Source organism: Corvus kubaryi, unplaced genomic scaffold, assembly GCF_017639235.1.
Source record: "Corvus kubaryi isolate FWS band 111438036 unplaced genomic scaffold, C.kubaryi_AGA036_p1.0 124, whole genome shotgun sequence".
Lineage (NCBI taxonomy): Eukaryota > Metazoa > Chordata > Aves > Passeriformes > Corvidae > Corvus > Corvus kubaryi.
In genome coordinates this window covers 2,810,112-2,828,983 of record NW_024580659.1, presented here as the reverse complement: position 1 = coordinate 2,828,983, position 18,872 = coordinate 2,810,112, and the positions used below count along the sequence as shown (strand labels likewise).

Sequence of the window (18,872 nt, the reverse complement as noted above, 5' to 3'; positions counted from 1 at the left end):
TTCTGTGTGGATGGATTCCCCCTTCCTTGGGGGTCTGGCAGCCCCCTGCCTGCACTGCCCTGGGAGGGGACATGTGGAGACCCTTGCGTCAGGACTCCTGCCCATCCACCCTTCAGCGTGGGTAAGGACATTCCACGAGGGATGATATACAGAGTTCACCCTTCTGCATAGCTCCAGCCCCTGGAGAAACCCGGACTCTGGAGGTGGAGGAAGGCTTCGGGAGTGTTTTGAAGAGTGTTGATGTTCCCAGTGCTACCCTGTGGCATGGAAAGGCACCCTGAGGCTTGAAATTCCTCCTGCTGGCTTAAGGGGAGCCCAGGGTGATGGCTCTGGGGTGGCTCAGGCCCTGGAGCTGCTTAAGACAATACCGTGGTGCTCAGCTGGTGGCTGCACTGTCTTGGGCCAGCAAAAAGAGTTTTTTGGTGCTGTGTGGCAACCGGAGAGGGTATTGCTACTTTGTTGGGGGGGGTTTTGTTGTTTTGGTTTTTTTTTTGTTTTTTGGGGGGGGGGGATTTGTTTGTTTGTTTTCTGGTTGGTTGGTTGGTTCCGGTTTGGGTTTTTTTAGCTAGAAGCAGATCTTCCCTTCTCAGTTTGTGTCTGGGCTGCAATCCTTGAGCCTGCACCCACCACCGTTCCCTGCTGCCCCAGGCACTGCTCCAGGTTTCCCATCCCGCGGATGCCAGAATCGCTGCCGGGATGTGAGCAGAAATGCAGGAGGAGAGGAGGTGGCACAAACAGCCCTTTTTGCTGGCCACCACTTGGCTTCATCCCCAGCTCTGCTTGGGTGGGCTCCCAGCGGAGCCTGCCCTGGTTGACCCCCACCCCAGAACACGGGGTTGTGCCAGTGCTGCTCCGTGAGCACTCACTGGAGGAGCAGCTCCCTGGTTTCCTTCCACCCACATCCACCTCCTTAGTGGAGGATCCACGCTTGTTCACGCCAGCGCCTGGCCCCCTGTCAAGAGCTCCTGCAGGCAGCCAGGAGCTGCTCCTAATGGGCTGCCAGGGGATTTGGGCTCTGACAGCTGGGTGCTGACAGCTCCCCGCAACCGCTCGCTCCAGCTGCCGGGCCCTCCTCTCCCTGTTCATGGGGAGAAGGATGCTCTGACCTCCACAGGGAGGAGGCTGGCTCCTTTTTCTCCCTTCACCAGGTGTCTGTGATGGTGCTGGAGTGCTGTGGTACCCATTGCCTTGGTGGGGCTGGTAAAGCCTTGAAGGATGATGGTGGTACAAGCAGAGTGTTCCCAGGCTGGAGGAGCTCCTGCAGGGTGATGCTCCAGGATGGGGATTGTGAGAGGGGAGGAGGTCTGGGTGTAGCACAGAGCAAGTCTTGTCACAGCTCCCAGCAGGGAGTTGGGATGGGAGGCCCTTGTAAGCTGGGAGAGCTGGGAGCAAGCGCTGACATCTCCTGGGGCTCCTCTCCAGCAGCTCTGGGGCCTCCCAAGCTTTCTCCTGGCTGACACATCGCCTCTCTTCTCTGCTTGATACAGGCCTTCTGTGTCTCCCCACAGACCCCGTACAGGGGCTGGGGGGAATCCTGGGGGCTCCCTGAGGTCCGGCTCCATCCCAGCGGGGGCCGTGGCAGCCACTGCAGAGGGACTGTCCCGTCGTCCTCCAGCACAGAGCATCTTGCAGCCTGCCGTCTTGTATGGCTTTTTATTCCTATGTGATTATACATCCCACTTCATATAGGGATTGAAGCCGTGCAATACGCCGGGGCCCTACGGCGGAGAGCAGCCCTTGTGCCATGGGAGCCGGCCTCGGAGGAGCCACCAGAGCTGTTCCTTGGGGTGCTGGAGGAGGATTGCTGGCCTCAGCCTGGACTCCGTCCTGCATCCCAGGCTCCCCAGCCCTCTTGGGATGCAGGTGAGGGGTGCCAAGCTGCTTTGGGGTGAGGCCAGCACAAGCCCACTCCTTGCATTGCACACCCTTGAAAGAGTGAGCCTGGTTCTGCACCACATCTGCTGTGGAGAGCCGTGGTGACTGCGCTGGTGGGCTCAACCCTGGGGAATCTGCTGCTTTGGTTTTGTCCCTGACTATCCTGGGAGATGGGCAACAGCTTCTGGGTGCAGGCACTGCCAGCAGCACAGGGGAAGAGGAAGAGGAAGAAGAGGAAAAAGATGCTGAGGAATGGCCACGGCAGCAAGGGCTGCCCCAGGCACAATGCTCTTCAAGGTTTCTCAAGAGGCCTCAGCTGTTCTTTCAAGGTTTGTGTTATATCTGTCACATTGGCAAAAATAGTGAAAACCGTGGCTTGTGGAGGAGATGAAAGGCAGCCCCTTCCAATGCCTCCATAAAGAAGGGCCCCATTAACACCTAGTGAATTATTGGCCATTAATCAGCCTCCGTGCAAAATAAAACCATCCACATTTATCATTATTGGATCCTTAATGAAGTGATAATGGGAATGCTGGGGAGCTGTGATATTAATGTCTTCTAAGAGGCAAGAGCAGAGCCAAGGGTGGCAGCCAAGATTTTTAATTTACTGCCAAAAGCTCGTGCTGTTAATAACGCTGTTACTTCTCCTGGCTGTTAGCACTGTTTGGCTACGAGCTGCCCACTTAGGAGAGCAAATCAACCCTGAACACACCCAGACTTTGTTCACCCACTCCCCACCCAGCATCTGGGCATGTTTTTACCTCCCAGTGTCCCCTGCCCATGTGTAGGGATATGGCCAGGGAGCTGCTGGCCATCTTCACCCAACTGCCTTCTTCCTGAAGTCTGGCTGGTGTAGAAAGTTTTGCTTTTCTGATAAAAAGGGAAGGGACTGGGAGTGTCAAGCCTGAGTGGCTCTTATTGTCCTCACTCTCTCTGTGACTTTCCTCCTTAGGCACAAGCACCCCAGAGCCAGGGCGGCACGGAACTGGTCCCAGCAGAGCCCACACACTGGGGTTGCTTGGTGTGACCACAGCCACGCTCTGGTTTCTTCATTTGCATGGCTTTACTCCCACGAGGCCAATATCCCATCCAGGACGGCACAGACAAGCTGCAAAGCCCTGCTCAGCAGTTGTGACTCACTCGAGTGAGATGGGAAACTCATTGCTCCTGCCAGCCCAGATGCAAATTGTTACCAGGCAGGTAAGGATGCTCTCGTGTCTTAACATTTGTGTTATCCCACAAGTCCTCCTAAACCTGACCAGTGTGCCCCAAATGTATGTTGGCTCATGTGTGGGGCCTTTTGCCCTTTTGTGAAGGGACCGCAGGTCAGAGGGAGCTGGATTTGGGCTGGAGCAATAGCAGACAATTCCCTGCTGAGTGCTATCCAGAGGAATAAGATGATGCTTTGTCTGTGAGGGCTGCACACACTCCAACGCTCCTTTTGTCCCTAGGCAGAAGCTGCCCAAGGTCCACCCAAACAGCCCTTCGGAAATGGAGCTTTGAGTTATCCAGCTAGAAGCATCAGAGAAGTATTTTTGTAGCCTGGGTGTTCTTGCTGAACCTCCCCCTGGCCTGTTATCTCCTCATTAGGAAAGAAAGGACAAGAACAAAATCCATGTATGGCAGCCAAGCAAAGGTAGATGGGAAATGTACTTCAAATAGATCCATCCTTTCAACAAACCTTTTATTAGACTTCTCCCCAACACACACTCTTTAATTGTTATGAAAAGCCACCATTCAGGAAGCAAGGACAATGCTCAGGCTACCTGAGGTAGGCATTTCCCAGGAGAAGCCAGCCAGCACTAGCCCAAGGTCCTCTGAACTTGACTGGGAGGCAGCACAAGCAGCAACTCCAAGGACCAGGGTGGTGCTCAGCAATGTGGCAGAGCGGTGGCCGGGGGTTATGGTGGGCCCGTGGCAGTGTGCCCAGGCTGGCACTGCTGAAGTGAGCCTTCTGCCAGGCACCCCAGCCCAAAACCGGAGTCACTCTGCATTCTGCTGGAGCAGAATAGTCCAGGGAGCATTCCCCACGTTGTGGAGCCAGCTTTAGGCAGTTATCCTGGCTGCAGCCAGACTTTTGGCTGTATCGCTGCCCGTGTTAGTGCCCCTGTGGAGCTGCCCTGCTGGGCATGGAGCAGGCGACCTGCCAACGACCTCCGGAGAAAAACACACGGCACAAAGCAGCTCCTCCTGCACAACCACCCCCCGACATTACAGAGGCACAGCGAGCTCTATAACTCTTGGCAGATTTTCCCCAGCAGATCTCGGAGCTGTTTGCCAGTGTGAGCAAGTTCAGGCATGTTACAGAAGACCTTCAGACTCTGAGGACAAATGAGATGCGGGGATGTGTTTAAACCACCGGGCAAGACTGGGGTTTTGAAATTCCCAGGGTTGTGCCTTACTCTGAGCCTGGGCTGTCGCCCAGACAGTCCAGCTGCCAGCCTGGCATCGACACCAGGCCCCATGATGGTCCTGCTGATATCCCTACTTGTTAGATATTGGCTTCAAAACCAAAATAGGAGGTTTTGCATCCTCCTCAAAACCCCACCCTCTGATCCACCTTGAAGTGGGGCGCAGAGCAACTGTTCAGTGAGACACCACAACTCAGGGTGGTGGCACAATGGTGTATTTATGTCATGAGATGAGATCAGCCACACGGAGTAGGTCGGTCTGTCTGGAAAGAGTCTGAGTCAAGCGTGTCCTATTACATTAGAGCTGGATTTTCAAAGGAGCTCAGCTCCCACTTAGGCTCTGTAACAAACAGATGGATATTCAAAAGGAGTCAGACGTGTTGGGTCATACTGGCTGCTGAGCTGAAGTCCTTTGAATATCCAGCCAAACCGTCAGTGTGCCTGTTGCTGCAGGCAAAGCCCTCCTGAAATCCAGCCCCACTGTGAGATCCATGTCCTGGGAAACCAAGCTCATCTCTGCTCTCCCACATATCACACTGCAGTAGGTGACAAAAACGTGATAACCACTGTGTCCTCGTGCATGTGGGGGGAGCAGCTCCCTGTCAGAGCACAGCTCTGGCAGATTTGCCCTTTGATCAGCTCAGCAGCATGGGTCAGGAGAGCTGAGCATGAAGGTTTCCTTGCCTTTTGTTCTGTGGAATTAGCAGTTAATCAGAATGACAGTGACTTCTGCCTTAGCGCAGAGGAAAGGTCAGTGGCTCAGGCTGGATGCACGACAGTTTTCTAGACAGCTGGAAAACAACACCATGAAAGCTCATAGCATATATGCTGCTGGCACGGAGGCTTTCCCAACAGGGACCAGCAGGGAAGATGTTCCTGTGGAGGGAAGGAAGCTGGAGGAGGACTCCACTCGGCTGGCTTGTCACTGCCCTTCATTCGTCCCCATCCTTACACTGCACAGTGAAGGTATGTCATCCTCTTTGTCACTGTGCACTGCTTGTGTCACCCAGCCAGTATCAAGAACTTCTCTCTGCCAATGTGCTTCTTAGCCACAGTCCTAGGTGTGCATCCTGCTGGGCTTGGGGTCTCTGTCACCTCAGTACCCTGGTGTGGGAAGAGCTGTAGGGCACTGTTCTGGCATGTGGGGCGGGTGCTGGAGTCCCCTTCCCACCACATTCCCCCAGCACCTCCATGCCTCAGGTGAGCAGGCCTTGCTGTTATTGCTTTTACATCCTTCAGTCACTGTAATTTGCTCTAGTGAACCCCTAAAACCCCACTGCTGAGCTGCTCTTGAGCTGGGAGCACTGGAAGTACAACAGTGCATCAAGGGCTCTCCCTGGTAACCATGCCACAGCCTCAACTTCCCCACACTCTTAAATTAACTATAGTTGAAGCAGTCACAAGTCTTAAATCCAGTCTCCTTGTCTGTAATGTGACCTCTTACCTTCCTCTGATCCCCCCAATTATAAGTGCTTGTTTTTGCTGTGGACATCCACTCATGTCTAATTAGTGGATTGTTTCTGTCAAGGACAGTAGCAGCCTCGACAGTGAGCCCTAATTTAAGTAGTTTGCATTTGTCTGCAGCATTGGTGCGTTCATATACTCCTGCTCCTAATTAACTGCATCTGGATATCTGCAGAGGGAGCTCTCATGATCTCTCCATGGCTCTAATTAAAATGGCCTGGATGTCCATGACATTGGTGCCTGTCAAGCCTGTCACCAGGAGGTGATGCCCACCTTGGAAGTGGCTGAAGAACGTGTAGGAGTCGTTGTTCCTGAGAAAGGCCTCCACATCCAAGCCCTCCTGAAGCGCCTCAGCCACCAGCCCTGGGCTGCAGAAGGCTCCTGCTGCCTCCGTTGGCCCGTCCTGCCCGTCTGTTCCCCCGCTGAGGAAGAGGATCTCACACCTCCCTTGGGGGCTGCTGGCTCCTGTGCAGGCCTGAGCCCTGTGCAGCCCCAGCGCCACACGCAGGGCCAGCTCCTGGTTTCTCCCTCCCTTGCCGGTTCCTTGGAGCTGGACTGTGGTTTCTCCACCGGCCAGGATGCAGACTGGTCTGTCAGGCCCTAATCCTCGCAGGGCCTGTAGAAACTCATCAAGCTCCAAACCTGGGATCTGTAGCTCTGCTGCCAGCTGCAGGAGATTCCCCCTCAGCTCGTCACTCAGGGGCCCGTCTCCGAGGCCGGCGAAGCCCAGGCAGAGCAGCTGGATCAGCTGGCAGTACAGCGTGGCAACACGGCCGACTTCCCCATGGACTGCTGCACTCAGGACCAGAGCTGCATAGCCCAGGCCCTCGGCCTGGTGTTTGGCCTCTTCCAAAGCCAGTGTGTTTGACCCAAGGATGATGTTGGAAACGTGGGAGTAGTTTTCTGGAGCAGTGGGCTTGGTGGGAGAGCTGGAGAGGACCGTTTCCACTGACTTGGGCAGGTTGTGCAGCAGGTTGTATTTGGTGAGTATCTGAAGGCAGTCTTGGACACTGTGGGAGCTGGCAGCAGTGGGCCCACTTGCTATGATGTCCAGGGGGTCACCTATCACGTCAGACAGGATGAGACTCACCACCTGTGGAAAGAAATGCCCAGATTATTGCAGGAGGCAAAGACAGGTGACCACACAAGAGCCCTGGCATAAGCACTGATCTGAGTGCCACCCCCACATCAAAGCAGATGGAAACAGGGTAGGTTTGTGATTATTTTTATTTTATGGACCTGTGAGTGTCACTTTGCCCTTCTCAAACCCACAGATTTGCAGTCCCCTTTGAAGTTGGACCATCATGTTGGAAGATGTAGCCTGTGACACTGCACTTGTCAGGCCCAACCCAGTGTGGATTCGGCAATGGCACACGCTGAGAACAGCCCCCAGGGGAGCCAAGGGTCAGAGTCAGCCTTGAAAGTGCTGTGCTGAAGCACCAACACTTGGAAGTGCCTGCTGGGTGTGGGCTGTGGTCTGCAGAGAGTGGCGTGATGGGATGGCTGATGTTTCCCAAGTCTGAATTCCCACTCTTCCATCTCTGTCTCCCTGAGAGTTTCGGTCCTTAGTGAAACCTCAGCCAGAGGGCCCCAAAACAGTGTGCAGAGTTCACTCAGTATCGAGAAAAACCTTGCAAGTTGATTAAACCTCTATTTTGAGGGTAGATGGGTGATCTCTGGGCAAGCAGGGGCTTTGCCTTGGTTACCCGTGCAGGATGTGCCAGCTGGGCCAGCCCTCCACCCTTCAGCACAGACAGAGTCTTCCGGACAATGTTCAGCTCCTGTATGGCAGCTCCTCGGGAAGCCAACAGCTTTGTGAGTTTCTCCTTCTCTTCAAGGAGCATGGGAGGGATGGGAGCAGGCAGTAGGGCTGATCCACCCCCTAGGATGCAGAAGAGATGGTAAGGATGTCAGGATAGAAGGAAAAGGAGGACAAAGGAGAGCAAGGCTTGAACCTTTTCTCTTCCCTCACCAGTGTCTGGAGGGAAGGCAGAGGTGATTGGGGACCTAAGCTAACATCTCTGGAGAATTCAGTCATCTTCACCAATGGGTTTTATTTACTGCTGTCCTGCACTCTCTGCAGTCAGCTACACTTCACCCAGGCAGTGGGAGCCTGGCTGGATGGGGGCACCACAAGCCTGCAGTATTGTGGGGATGACAGAAGAGGGACAGCAACTACCCTCACCTCTGCACTGGGCTACAACTGGGTCCTCACACTGATATTCAATGGCTGCCTGGATGGGTGAGCAGGGAGCACGGCCTCCACAGCTCACACTGCAGTCAGTGCTGGGCACATGGGGACACTGCCTGCTTTGGTGGCTCCATTTATTCAGGATAGTGTGTAAAAACACTGGCTAGGGATGCAGCAAGATTGGAAAGTGCTGAACCGCACTCATCTAGGCCTGGGAGGAAAGAAAAGGGGGGACAGTAATGCAAAGGACAAAGCACACCCAGAGTCCAGGGTGATAGCTTCACTGATGGGAATTCTGTCTGATACAAGCAGGCATTGGAAATGTGGAAAAGAAGGCAAGGTTCTAATGGAAAAGTGGAATGGATGGAAAACACAGAGGAGAAAAGAGCAAGGTCTGTGCAGAGAGTGAACACGCACAGAAGTACAGCTGAAAGCTACTGTCAAAATGCAAAGGCTGCTCAGAGGTTTGAGACAAATCAGCATCAATAAAACATGATGAGCAAGAAAAACAAATGCAAATGCTTGCGTTTCAGTCAATAGCCAGGGATCTAGCTGAGAGGCAGGAGCAGTTGGGGACCGGCTGCTGTGTGGGAGTGCACATGCATAGGGAGTCACAGCCACGGGGAGATCCTGTACCAGCTCCCTGAAGGGCTGAGGAGTCTCTTGGAGATCCCTGTAGCCAAAAGACAGGAGGAAGCTCAGGGGAATCCCCAGAAAGCATAGCTAGCTTCCAATCACTTGGGTGTTTGCCTAATGGCACTGCTCTCTCTGTACTGGATCAGGCTTCAGCATCCACAGAGGAATAAACACTGAGCAGAGAAGACCAAGGCAGTTCTGCAGAGCTGCTCTCAGCCCCTGCATGCTTTTGCCCTGTCACACCCACTGAGCTCAGGATGAGGTGATGTCACTGCATCCCTCTGATGCACCTTCTTACACAGCCCTGGATCTGGGGACAGCCTGGGGGCCAGCAGCCAGGCCCTGGGGGTGTGCAGGGCTGCTCCTGCAAGGCAGGCAGCTTACTGTGTGGTACCTGGAGGCCTCATTTCCATTGGCTGGGAAGGAGCCAAGCCCTGGGAAAGGTCAGTCCCAAATTTCAGCTTTCAGACACACACTCCTGCACAAATTCAGAGCATGCAAGTCCGCCAAGTGCTTGCTTCTCCAAGTCTGCATCCCCAAATGTAAGGAGGGGGCAGGAAGAAAGTGCCTCCTTGCCAAGAGGTGAGAACAGCTGCCAGGCTGGGCCCAGAGGTGCCACTTCACTGTGGTGGCACAATGGCAGGACCCAACCTGTGCAGCTCAGCCTCTTTCCAGTGCTGGGAGGCGTGTCCACTGCAGCAGCAGGAAGCCCTGTGCTGTCTCTTGCTGCATCCCTGGAGAAAGGATGGCAGAAGAGGGAGGAAAAATCAGAGGTGCAAGCGTCCATGCTGAAGGGGCTGGCACAGCACAGTGCTCCCTTGCTGCACGGCTGTGGGTGGGCAGGCAGCTGGGGGCCCTCAGCAGATCCCATTCTCTGGGATCCCCACTCTACCTGAGATGAGCACAAGGAGCAGGTCATCTGCAGTCAGACCCTCAGCCAGCTCCTGGATGGCAGCTGCTCCCTTCAGAGCCTCTGTGTCTGGGAGGTTTTTCTTGGCGCCTTCAATGACCTGGATTTTGCTGTGTGGCTTCAGCAGCATCTCCCTGGTGAGGTAAGAGAGGCAATCACACCACGGATCTGTGCACCCACACAGGCAGCCAGGCTGTCACCTGCGGGTGCCTGGTGTACCAGTGGCATGCAGTGAGTGACCAGGACAGGGAGATGGCCTTTGCTGAGTGTTCCCCATAGCTGGAGAGGCAGCACTACCAGCACGAGAGGTGGGCTGTGTCACTGGTGTCACTGGGACGTGATGGTGGTTGAAGATGAGAGCGGTGGGGTTGACAGGGTGGGCAACAGCACAAGGACAGCTGGAAAGGACTTAAGGTGTTCTCAGAAACATCCCACAGAGGACAAATCCAGCAGCCTACACCCCTCCTTCCTGCTCCCCAGAATTGTCCAGAAACAGTCCTTACTGCATTCCTGCTCGCTGCAGGCTCTCCTGGATCCCTAGCGGCACATTGATGATGCCCCGAGTGAGGTGGTCTCCCAGGATCTCTTCTGCTGCTGCGGCCATCCCCAGCACAGCTTTTCCAAAACCCACCAGGTACAGATCCCTCTTCACTGGAAAGGCCTGGCCCTTCACCAGCAGCTGAGGGCACCCATCTCCCTGGAGCTTCAGAGCCCTCTTCAGCATGGGAGCCGGGCGGACGGTGCCCACGGCGCCACGGAACAGGGACAGCGCGTGCTCGCGGAGAGACATGGTACACAGGCTGGCAGGGCTGAGCCACTCTGCCTTGTGGGGTGGGCTTGTGCACTCTCTGCCAGCACTGGCAAGGCCTCAAGGGCTGGGACAGCCAGCAGCCTCCAACCTGCAAGGGAGAGTGAACATTTTTGCTAGTAGAAGAGACAGGGCTGTCACAGAAAGAACAGAGAGGTCAAAACATGAACCATGGAACTCTAGCTCCTGTTTCCCCTAGATTAAGGTGCCATATGAGCAGCATTTTCTAACTTTTCCCCAGGCAGGATGAAGGGAAGGACAGTGTCACATTCAAACTACCTGTCAGCTTGTGATTCCCCTGCAATCTCATCACCTCCTGCAGGGAAGGCGAGCTCTGCCAGCCAGCTTCTCCATCACTGTAGCTTTGCCACTGGCAAGCCATCATTTCTATTTGCTTAGCATTTGACACCTTTCCAAACTGTGGAAGCTGCTCTCTGTCCCGGAGAGAGCAGGGCATCTGGGTGGAACAGCTTTTCACTACATTAACTCCCTTCCTCAATGCTAGCCAAATGCTGATCTCATCCTCTGGCTGTGCATTGCCCCATGTGTCCCTGCAGCATCAGACATGGACTGAGGAGAAACAACAGCCTTGCTGGCTGCCTCATCCCTCGCTGCTGGTGGCCACAGAGAGACCAGTAATGAGGTTTCCTCACCAAAAGCAAATTAACACCAGGCTTCATTTACCTTTCTCTTCTAGTCCTCATTATCCATTAAAATCAGATTTAGAGCCCAAATAAGACTACATATCCAAGTAAAGTTGCCAGCCGTGTCTGTGAAAGCCCATTTGAGCTGTTCTCCACAGAGCATTAGCATTATATGCAACAGATCTGTGCATGGACCAAAAGATCTCAGCTGCTCAAGGGCAGATACTTGTCTTGACAGAGGAAGGGCAGCCCCTGCCAGCAAACACACATTCATTCCCTCCCAGCATTTCTCCTTCCTTCTGTTAACTGGCAGCAAGTTCACTGCTGGTTTCTGAGGATCAAAGATCCTTGTGATCTGCATCTCTCCTGCTCATGGCATTTAAGGAAGGATGCCAGGAGGCTGAAGCAGTCCAAGTGACACACTTGATCACAGACCCATTGAAATGACCTGAGAGAGTTAATCCTCTCTCTAGTAAGCGGATGTGTTTTGTCCAAGGGCTTCTTTTAGGAGAGCTCAGGAGTCCAGAGGTCTATTTGTCCTGACACTCCCATAGCATTGCAAGGTGTTAATCATTAAGCTGGACAAGCTTTTCAACAGCTCCTCTGAGTCTAAATCTGCCTTATTTTGCTGCAGGGACCCAAAGGATCTACAGAAAAACCCCTTACACCTTCTAAGGCACTGAAACTTGGGCACATTCTGAAATCTTTGGACAAGGGACTTGTAGGTAAGGCCATATGGAGAATCAAAGGTTTGTCAGAGAAAGAACCCCAAGAATCACTGAAGTGGGAAAAGACCCTTAAGAACAAGGCTAACAGTAAACGATTTAATGCTTAGGAGAACAGATTTTAAAGGCAAAAGCCAAGGCAGATTAACTACCTATCTGTACTCCCTTTAGGTGCTGGTCAGAAAGACTGGCTTTTCAACCACGAGGAGCTAGGAGAACAAAAGACAGGGTGCCCCAACCACTTTGTTACCAGACTCTTAAACTTCACGGCAGCTGATGCTGCCAGTGGTTTAAACCACTGACCCCACTTCAGTGAGGGCCAGGGTAACTGTGCTGACCGCAGTGAAGTCAGCTGTGCACCTCTCAGGCACCGAGATAAGCATCTCTGCTCCCAGCAGGTGTCTGATTCACCTGGCAGCACAGTGCAATCGGAGGAAGGTGCTACAAAGCAGAGGGTGCATCGCACCCCAGGTCACCTCGTCTGAGCTTCCATACAGGGTTTGCAGGAATGGCTGCAGAAAAAAGCTTAAATGGAGCCTGGGGAGTTTAAGAAAATAAAGCCCCAAAGTTTTTAACAGGCTTTGTCTCTGCCTTGATGTTTCTGTGCACGGCTGACCCTGAAGCCCGGGGGAATTGAGCACAACCAGACCTGCAACCGTGGCTCCTGTCACACGTGCCCTCCTGGCAGCCCCGTTCAGCTCCAGCTCCAGACACGACACAGCAGACGTGAGTTCTTTAAAAGCAATCCTCTCCTACTGGAGCTGGAAAAACTAAATGCCAGCGTAATTCATCTGGCACTTGTGTACATACTGCTAATGCTTACTCTGGAAAGCATTTCAGTACAATAGCAGGCATGTAATCTGTTTTCTGCACTCTGAACTCAGATTATATTTTAACCATCGAGGCCTGATCCAGAGTCTGTGCAAATCAGCAAGTGCCTTTCCATTGCTTCTCGGGATTTTTGGGTCCGCTGCCTGGCACTGATCTGAGAGCACAGGTATAAAGGCAGAGTAAACAGAGTGTAAAACCCCCTTGCAATCAGAGGTTATCCAACTTTATACCAATGCAACAGAGAGCTGAATTTGGCACAGGTCCATGTGCTTTGGATGTCTCAGTGTGTGACTCTGCTCCTTGTCAGCTCTGATTAGACACACAGGCTCACTGGAGGCTTCCCTTGGAATGGGGGTGCTGCTAATGATACCACAAATCTGTTTTTATGTAATTTATTTATACAGTCTCAGGCACAGGATACTAAATGTCATCAGGGAACAGCTATAAATCAGTGCTATGAAATCCACTGTAGATATCAGCAAAAAATAAAACTCCCACTCATTTTACTAAGGCTTTAAAAACAAGATCGAGAGAACTGAATATCACCCCAAAACACAGGCAGTTGTGGAAAGAAAAATAACCCAAATGGCAGCTCTCAGGCTCCCCCCCCAGATGGTGGGTTTAGAAGTGGTGTAATTGCCTGTTAGCTGCTACATATTGCATGAGGGGAAATTACACCCTCACATCCCTGCATTTTCCTCTTCCCACTGCTGGCTGGGAGGAATCTGGGCTGGGAGAAAGGGCTGATGATGTGACTCATATTGCTTCGCACACTAATCTTAGTTTCCCAGTTTCTCAGGAAAATCACCTAGGGATGAATGAGCCCTCTTCTATACGGATATAAGGTGACATGCTATAGGCAGGAGTGGGGTTCAGGTTTCACACCTTCCCTTTGTCCCTGGTTGGTATAATTTGGAGTTGGGATATAGACAGTCTTTTGAAAAGTTTTCTGTAAGTTCGCAGTAAGCTTAGGATGAAAATGATGCTAAGAATTGCCTGTTCCAAAGAGAGCTGGAGGATTGTAAGGGGTTTAGATTAATCCCCTTTAAATGAAAACTTCCTCAGCTTTCATTGATGAATAATCTACGCACTTATTATAATCTACGCACACCATTATAAGCCCTTTCTTCAGAGGGCTCCTCCTAAGCCTGTAGAAATTTCCACTGTTAGCTCTCACACCAAAAAGCAGCAAAACCCCAGCTTCTCATTTTCACCTTCTCTGGGAAAGAGGGAGGGAAAGGAGCTGGACTGTGATAAAATACAGGCAAAATGCTCGTTTGCATTACCTTTCATTAACTTTTTAATTAAAGCAATTCTGTAGGCAAGGAGCCAAAGTCAGAGGGAGATAGAAACAATCCAGCAGTAGGGGCAGAAATGTGGTAAAGCTGCCAAGTAAATTGGATAGTGGCAAGAGACCAAAAGCATGGACATAGCAGGGCAGAGTCCGAGCCGTAAACTTGGAGTCACACTGGGGAGGAAAACAGTGAACAAATGAGCTGGCCGCGCCCATGCAGTGAGAAAAATGAGCCAGCACCTCACTCCATGGCAGGTACTTGAAAGCCAGAAAAATACTCCTTTCTAGGGGCCAGTCTGCCATCACTGGGCAGAGCTGAACTATTCCAGGTGCTGTGGTTGGAGGTTTGCTCAAGGATTTGCATCTTGGGCTTGTGGCTTTTTTTGAAGTCGGGGCAATAGAGCTTGTTGCAGGCCAACCCAACCACATGCACATCCTGAGCTTTTCAGGTGCTGTGAGATCAGAGGATGCTGTGCCAGAATGTCTGGTTTAACTGAGAACTTCAAGGATCTAAGTTACTTTAGCTTCAATGCCATCAGGATGCCTCTGGATTTCCTCCAGGACTGGTGGCTGGCCCACCTTGTACAGGGTCAACTTCAAAATCCCTGAGGGGCTAGGAAAATATTTGAGATGGCACTGGATCAAACCCCAATTGTTCGAGGATAATTTTGAGCTCAAGCTCTAAAAGACAGATTACAGTAGTAAACTCCCAGACACAGCAAGTTTTAGCAGTGTCTCTTGCTCCTCGTTTTTCTTGCTGCACGACTTTTTTCTGGCCTCTCGGCATGTAAATTACTGACAGACTCACCAAGGCTCCCTGCTTCCATTTCTCCTGCATCACCAGGGGAATTTACCTATCAAGTACAACGGAGTGGAGATTTTACTGCCTTAAACTCCCCCGTTCCCACTTACTGACACATCTTCGCTATCATTTGATATATCAACTTTAATTTGCCTGGTGAGCCCTGCTCAAACCCAAGCTTGCTGCTCCACATGGTCCCAAAAGCATTACAAGAAAATTTTCCAGGAGATGCACTGAACCCAGGAGGGAAACAAACCAGTGAAGTCTTGTTCCAAGTGACTATTCTGGGAGGATTAGAGGGGGGATTTTTCAAGACTAATCTCTTTAAATGAAAATTTCAGAATTTGATTAATTTTTTAATCTGCACATGGATTTGCATAAAATTACTGCACCGCCTCATTCGCGTTTGGTAAAAGAGAAAACGTCTGCAGCAAGGATGGGCAGCTATGAAGTGGGTGTGCAGGGACAGGGTGAAAGGCCCTTTGCCCCCACTCACTGCAGTGCTCCTGCATCCATAAGTGGGAGAGAGGATAAGAGTGGACAGCAGCAGCATGATGAGAGCAGAGGGTTTGCCAGGCAGGCACAGGAGAAAGTAGGATGGAGCCTGGATACCTTTGTTTTAAGAATATGCTGAGCTCTGGGAAACCCAGGAGTCCTAGTTTCCAATACATGGCTTTCTCTATGTTGCTTGGAAAAGAAATATGTTGCTCTCATGACTGATTTACTCACCAGGAAAGTGTCAACAGGGTCTCTTTGCCTTTGATGGGAAGTGTGGCTTAAGGCCAAACACAGGGAAGATAAGTGTTCTGTTCAGCATTTTATATATATAGATCAGTATCATTAGCAAAAAAAAAAAATTAACTGGATTTGACATATGCATCTTACTAGTTTTTCTAGGTCACACTCCCTTCACTCCCTATATACCTTTTGGAAATGATTTTCCCATGCACTGGGGATTGCAAGGAAGAAAAATGTTTCACTAAAAATTCTTCTGTAGCTCAACACAGAACACCACTACCCTGAAGCCAAGCCCATGCCAAGTCTACTTCCTTTCATGCTGTAATTTCTCAAACTCCCTATTCTGAGACAACTTGCCATCAAAGATGAGAGTCATTTAAAATACAGGGAAGGATCACAGTATTCTAGAGAAGATGAAAAGCTGCGAGCCTTGAGGACTGGAATAGTAGAAAGGGGTTGAAATTCAGTGCTGCGAAATACAAGGTCATGGTCTTTGGGATTAATAGCAGAAAATTATGAGCTCCTCAGTTGGAAATAACATAAGAGGAGAAAGAGCCAGGAATCTTAATCAGTCACAGGATGACAATTACAGCTGCCCTCTGGGCTGAGACAAGAGGCTGTGGGGAATGTGGAAAGCAGCAGATGTGAACTGCCTGGACTTTGCTGAGGTTTTTGACATCAATCCTGTGAGCACACTGGCGGGTGGGCTGGGCAATCACAGCCAGCCCCGCTGGAAACCAGCCTGACCACTGGGCTCAGAGGGCAGAAAGCAGTGGCTCGGGGTCCAGCTGACATCTGGTAATCAACAGGGACTCTGCTGGGGTTCGTGTCACCCCACGGCTTCATTAGTGACCCGGAGAGTAGCACAGAGCGCTTAATTTGGGGGAGCTGCTGATGGAGGCACCTTCCAGAGGAACCGTGATAAACTCAAGGTCAGGGCCCACAGAAACCTCAGGACACTCCGTAGGGAGAAGTGTGAATTTTTGCTGCTGAGCAAGCACAAGTTCCTGTATTGTGCAGGTTCCAGTGGCATCTAATACAGAAATGCATAGGTAGAATAACTGCATTTGATCGATATTACTCAAGCAGCAATTAAACATTTTTTCCATTAACTAATTTTGCAGGGGCATTATCCATAATTCCTACTTAATATGACATTTTTCTAGGAGATTCAATTATCCTGCCAGCTAAATTCCAGCTTGGTATAAACTGACAAACTAGGTTCCAACGATTAGGAAGAAAGGCAGAAGAATAAAAAGGAAGTGACAAAATATCAAATCAACAACCCACGGTGTTATACAACTCTAAAACTTAGCTAAGTATTGTAGGTGTTTTGAAGTAAATTGTCTTATGATGTTATTGGTGAGTCACCTCCCGGGCCTGCAGGAGATAATCCAGGCTTTGATCCTGCAATTTAGAGTGTGCAGGAGGCACGACATTCCGAGCTTTTCTAAAACCTCTCACCACACAAAAACCAGTTTTGGGTTTTGAACTGGCCTAACAAAGGGGCAGCTGACCCCGAGACCCTCAGGAGTAATGAGGGTGTGTTTTGAGTATCCCTGGACTCTGGTGTGAAAGTTTGACTTTGTTTCAAAGCAAAAAAGGAAACTCATTCTGAGGAGCCAGTCCCACCGCAGAGTGAAAAGATGAGTTGTGTGAGATCTCTAAACATGCAACAGGGAGCTCCAGCAGGCAAACAGCAAGGGCAAGGAATCTGAGAAAAGTAGTATTTAACTAAATCAGACATGCACACAAAATAATTCAGCCTGTTTGAACGACGTGCAGAGCTTTAACAGGACTTGCCGAGGTTTGACCACAGGAGGGCAACAGGATCCAAACGCAAAATCAAACTCTATGCTGGACACTGTGAAAGGAAATGCAATTAACGTTCAGGAAGGCATCTACGGTTTATTATTTTTCTTTTAATTCTGAGTTTCTGGGTGACCAAAATGACAAGAAGATCTGCTGGTGTTGTAAATGTAAAATAGCAGAAAACTTTGCAGGGTGAGATTCTCACAGCAACTCTTACACTCCAAGAACAGCTTTTTAAGGTAAGAAATACACAAAAACTTGCACACTGAGCGTGTCATCAGGATTTGTGATAGAAAAAAGCAGTTCCAAGGTGTGTGTACTGGAGCAGCAGCCTGAAAAGCCACAGTGTGCTTCTCAAAGGCTTAAGTGTGTGCTGCCCACCTCTACCTGAGAGCTTATGTGGTGTAGGAACACGGTGCTATAGCTGTGATGTTCCTGTAGTACTGCCAACAAGCTTTTAGAGGAATAAAAAAATACTGGGAAATAAAAATGTGCAACAGCTGGACTGAAAGGAGGAGGGGAAGGGTGATAAAGTGTTCACAGTGTATTTTCAAAGGAGGGGGAGCTGACTGATGCTCCCTGGCTGCCCTGGGCTGTCCAGAGGCTGTTCCTGCCAGGCTCTGCCGAGAGGCTGGCACAGCATGTGTGCCCCATAAATGATTTCACAGAACCACAGAATCAACTGTCTTGGAAAAGAACCCTGAGACATCAAGTCCAACCTACAACCCAACACCACAGCGTCAACCAGACCATGGCACCAAGTGCCACATCCAGCCTTTCCTTGAAGACCTCCAGGGACAGTGACTCCACCATCTCCCTGGGCAGCCCATTCCAATGTCTAAGCCCCCTTTCTGTAAAGAAATTCCTCCTGATGTCCAACCTAAACCTCTCCTGGCACAGCTTGAGGCTGTGTCCTCTCATCCTGGGAGGCCAACCCCCACCCAGCTACAACCTCCTGTTGGGGAGTTGTAGAGAGCGAAAAGGTCACCCCTGAGCCTCCTTTTCTCCAGGGTAAATACCCCCAGCTCTCTCAGCCGCTCCTCACGTCACTTGTGCTCCAAACCCTTCCCCAGCTCTGTTGCCCTTCTTTGGACCTGCTCCAGTATTTCAATCTCCTTCCTGAATTGAGAGGCCCAGAACTGGACACAGAGTGTGGCCTCACCAGTGCCCAGTACAGTGAGACAACCACTGCCCTGGTCCTGCTGGCCACACTATTGCTGATACAGGCCAGATGCCACTGGCCTTCTTGGCCACCTGGGCACGTCTGGGTTCATGTTCAGCCGGCTGCATTTCTCTCTAGTTTCCACTGGAAACTCCGAAAACCGCCTTAAATCGACACAATATGGGGAATATCCCGCGTGAGGTGAGGCTGTCCCAGGGCTCCCGCGGCCCCTCACGGCCCAGAGCAACGCGAGGCCGCCCGCCCAGCCCGGCACCGGAAGTGACGCGCTCCCGCCGCGCGAAGCCATTCCCGCTCTACGGGATGACGTCATGCCCTCAACCCTCCCCCTCCCCCCGACCCTACAATAGGCACGGACGGGCGGGCGGGTACTGAACTGGCAGCGAACCCCGACCCCGCCACAGCCGCCCAGCCCTGCCCTGCGCCGCCCCTTCCCACCTCGGGCCCCGGAAGCGGCGGGAATGGTGACAGACGCTGACAGCCACGGCGGGCCAGGAGAGCGCAGGCCTTTCTGCCATTCCTGCCACACTCAATATGGCCGCTGGGCACGG

General features: G+C 51.6%; 1 protein-coding gene and 1 long non-coding RNA gene across 3 annotated transcripts; one reads left to right on the top strand and one right to left on the bottom strand.

Annotated features, from left to right (window-relative positions):
- Nucleotides 1-1,639: 1,639 nt before the first annotated feature.
- Nucleotides 1,640-5,227, top strand: LOC121660448. Its single transcript, XR_006014669.1, has 3 exons — nucleotides 1,640-2,204; nucleotides 2,828-3,075; nucleotides 5,142-5,227. It is a non-coding gene; the product is annotated as an uncharacterized LOC121660448 (long non-coding RNA).
- GLYCTK (glycerate kinase) lies at nucleotides 3,543-18,842 on the bottom strand. 2 transcript variants are annotated; one of them, XM_042019719.1, is made up of 5 exons: nucleotides 18,760-18,842; nucleotides 9,991-10,386; nucleotides 9,470-9,621; nucleotides 7,457-7,632; nucleotides 3,543-6,843 (listed from the first exon to the last, which is right to left on the bottom strand). In XM_042019719.1, the coding sequence occupies exons 2-5, from the start codon at nucleotides 10,275-10,277 to the stop codon at nucleotides 5,935-5,937; spliced, it is 1,524 nt and encodes a 507-aa protein (XP_041875653.1). In that variant the 5' UTR covers nucleotides 10,278-10,386; nucleotides 18,760-18,842; the 3' UTR covers nucleotides 3,543-5,934. The 2 variants fall into 2 exon arrangements, with proteins under 2 accessions (XP_041875653.1, XP_041875663.1); XM_042019729.1 differs by lacking the exon at nucleotides 18,760-18,842 and adding an exon at nucleotides 12,314-14,920.
- Between the last annotated feature and the right edge of the window lie 30 nt (nucleotides 18,843-18,872).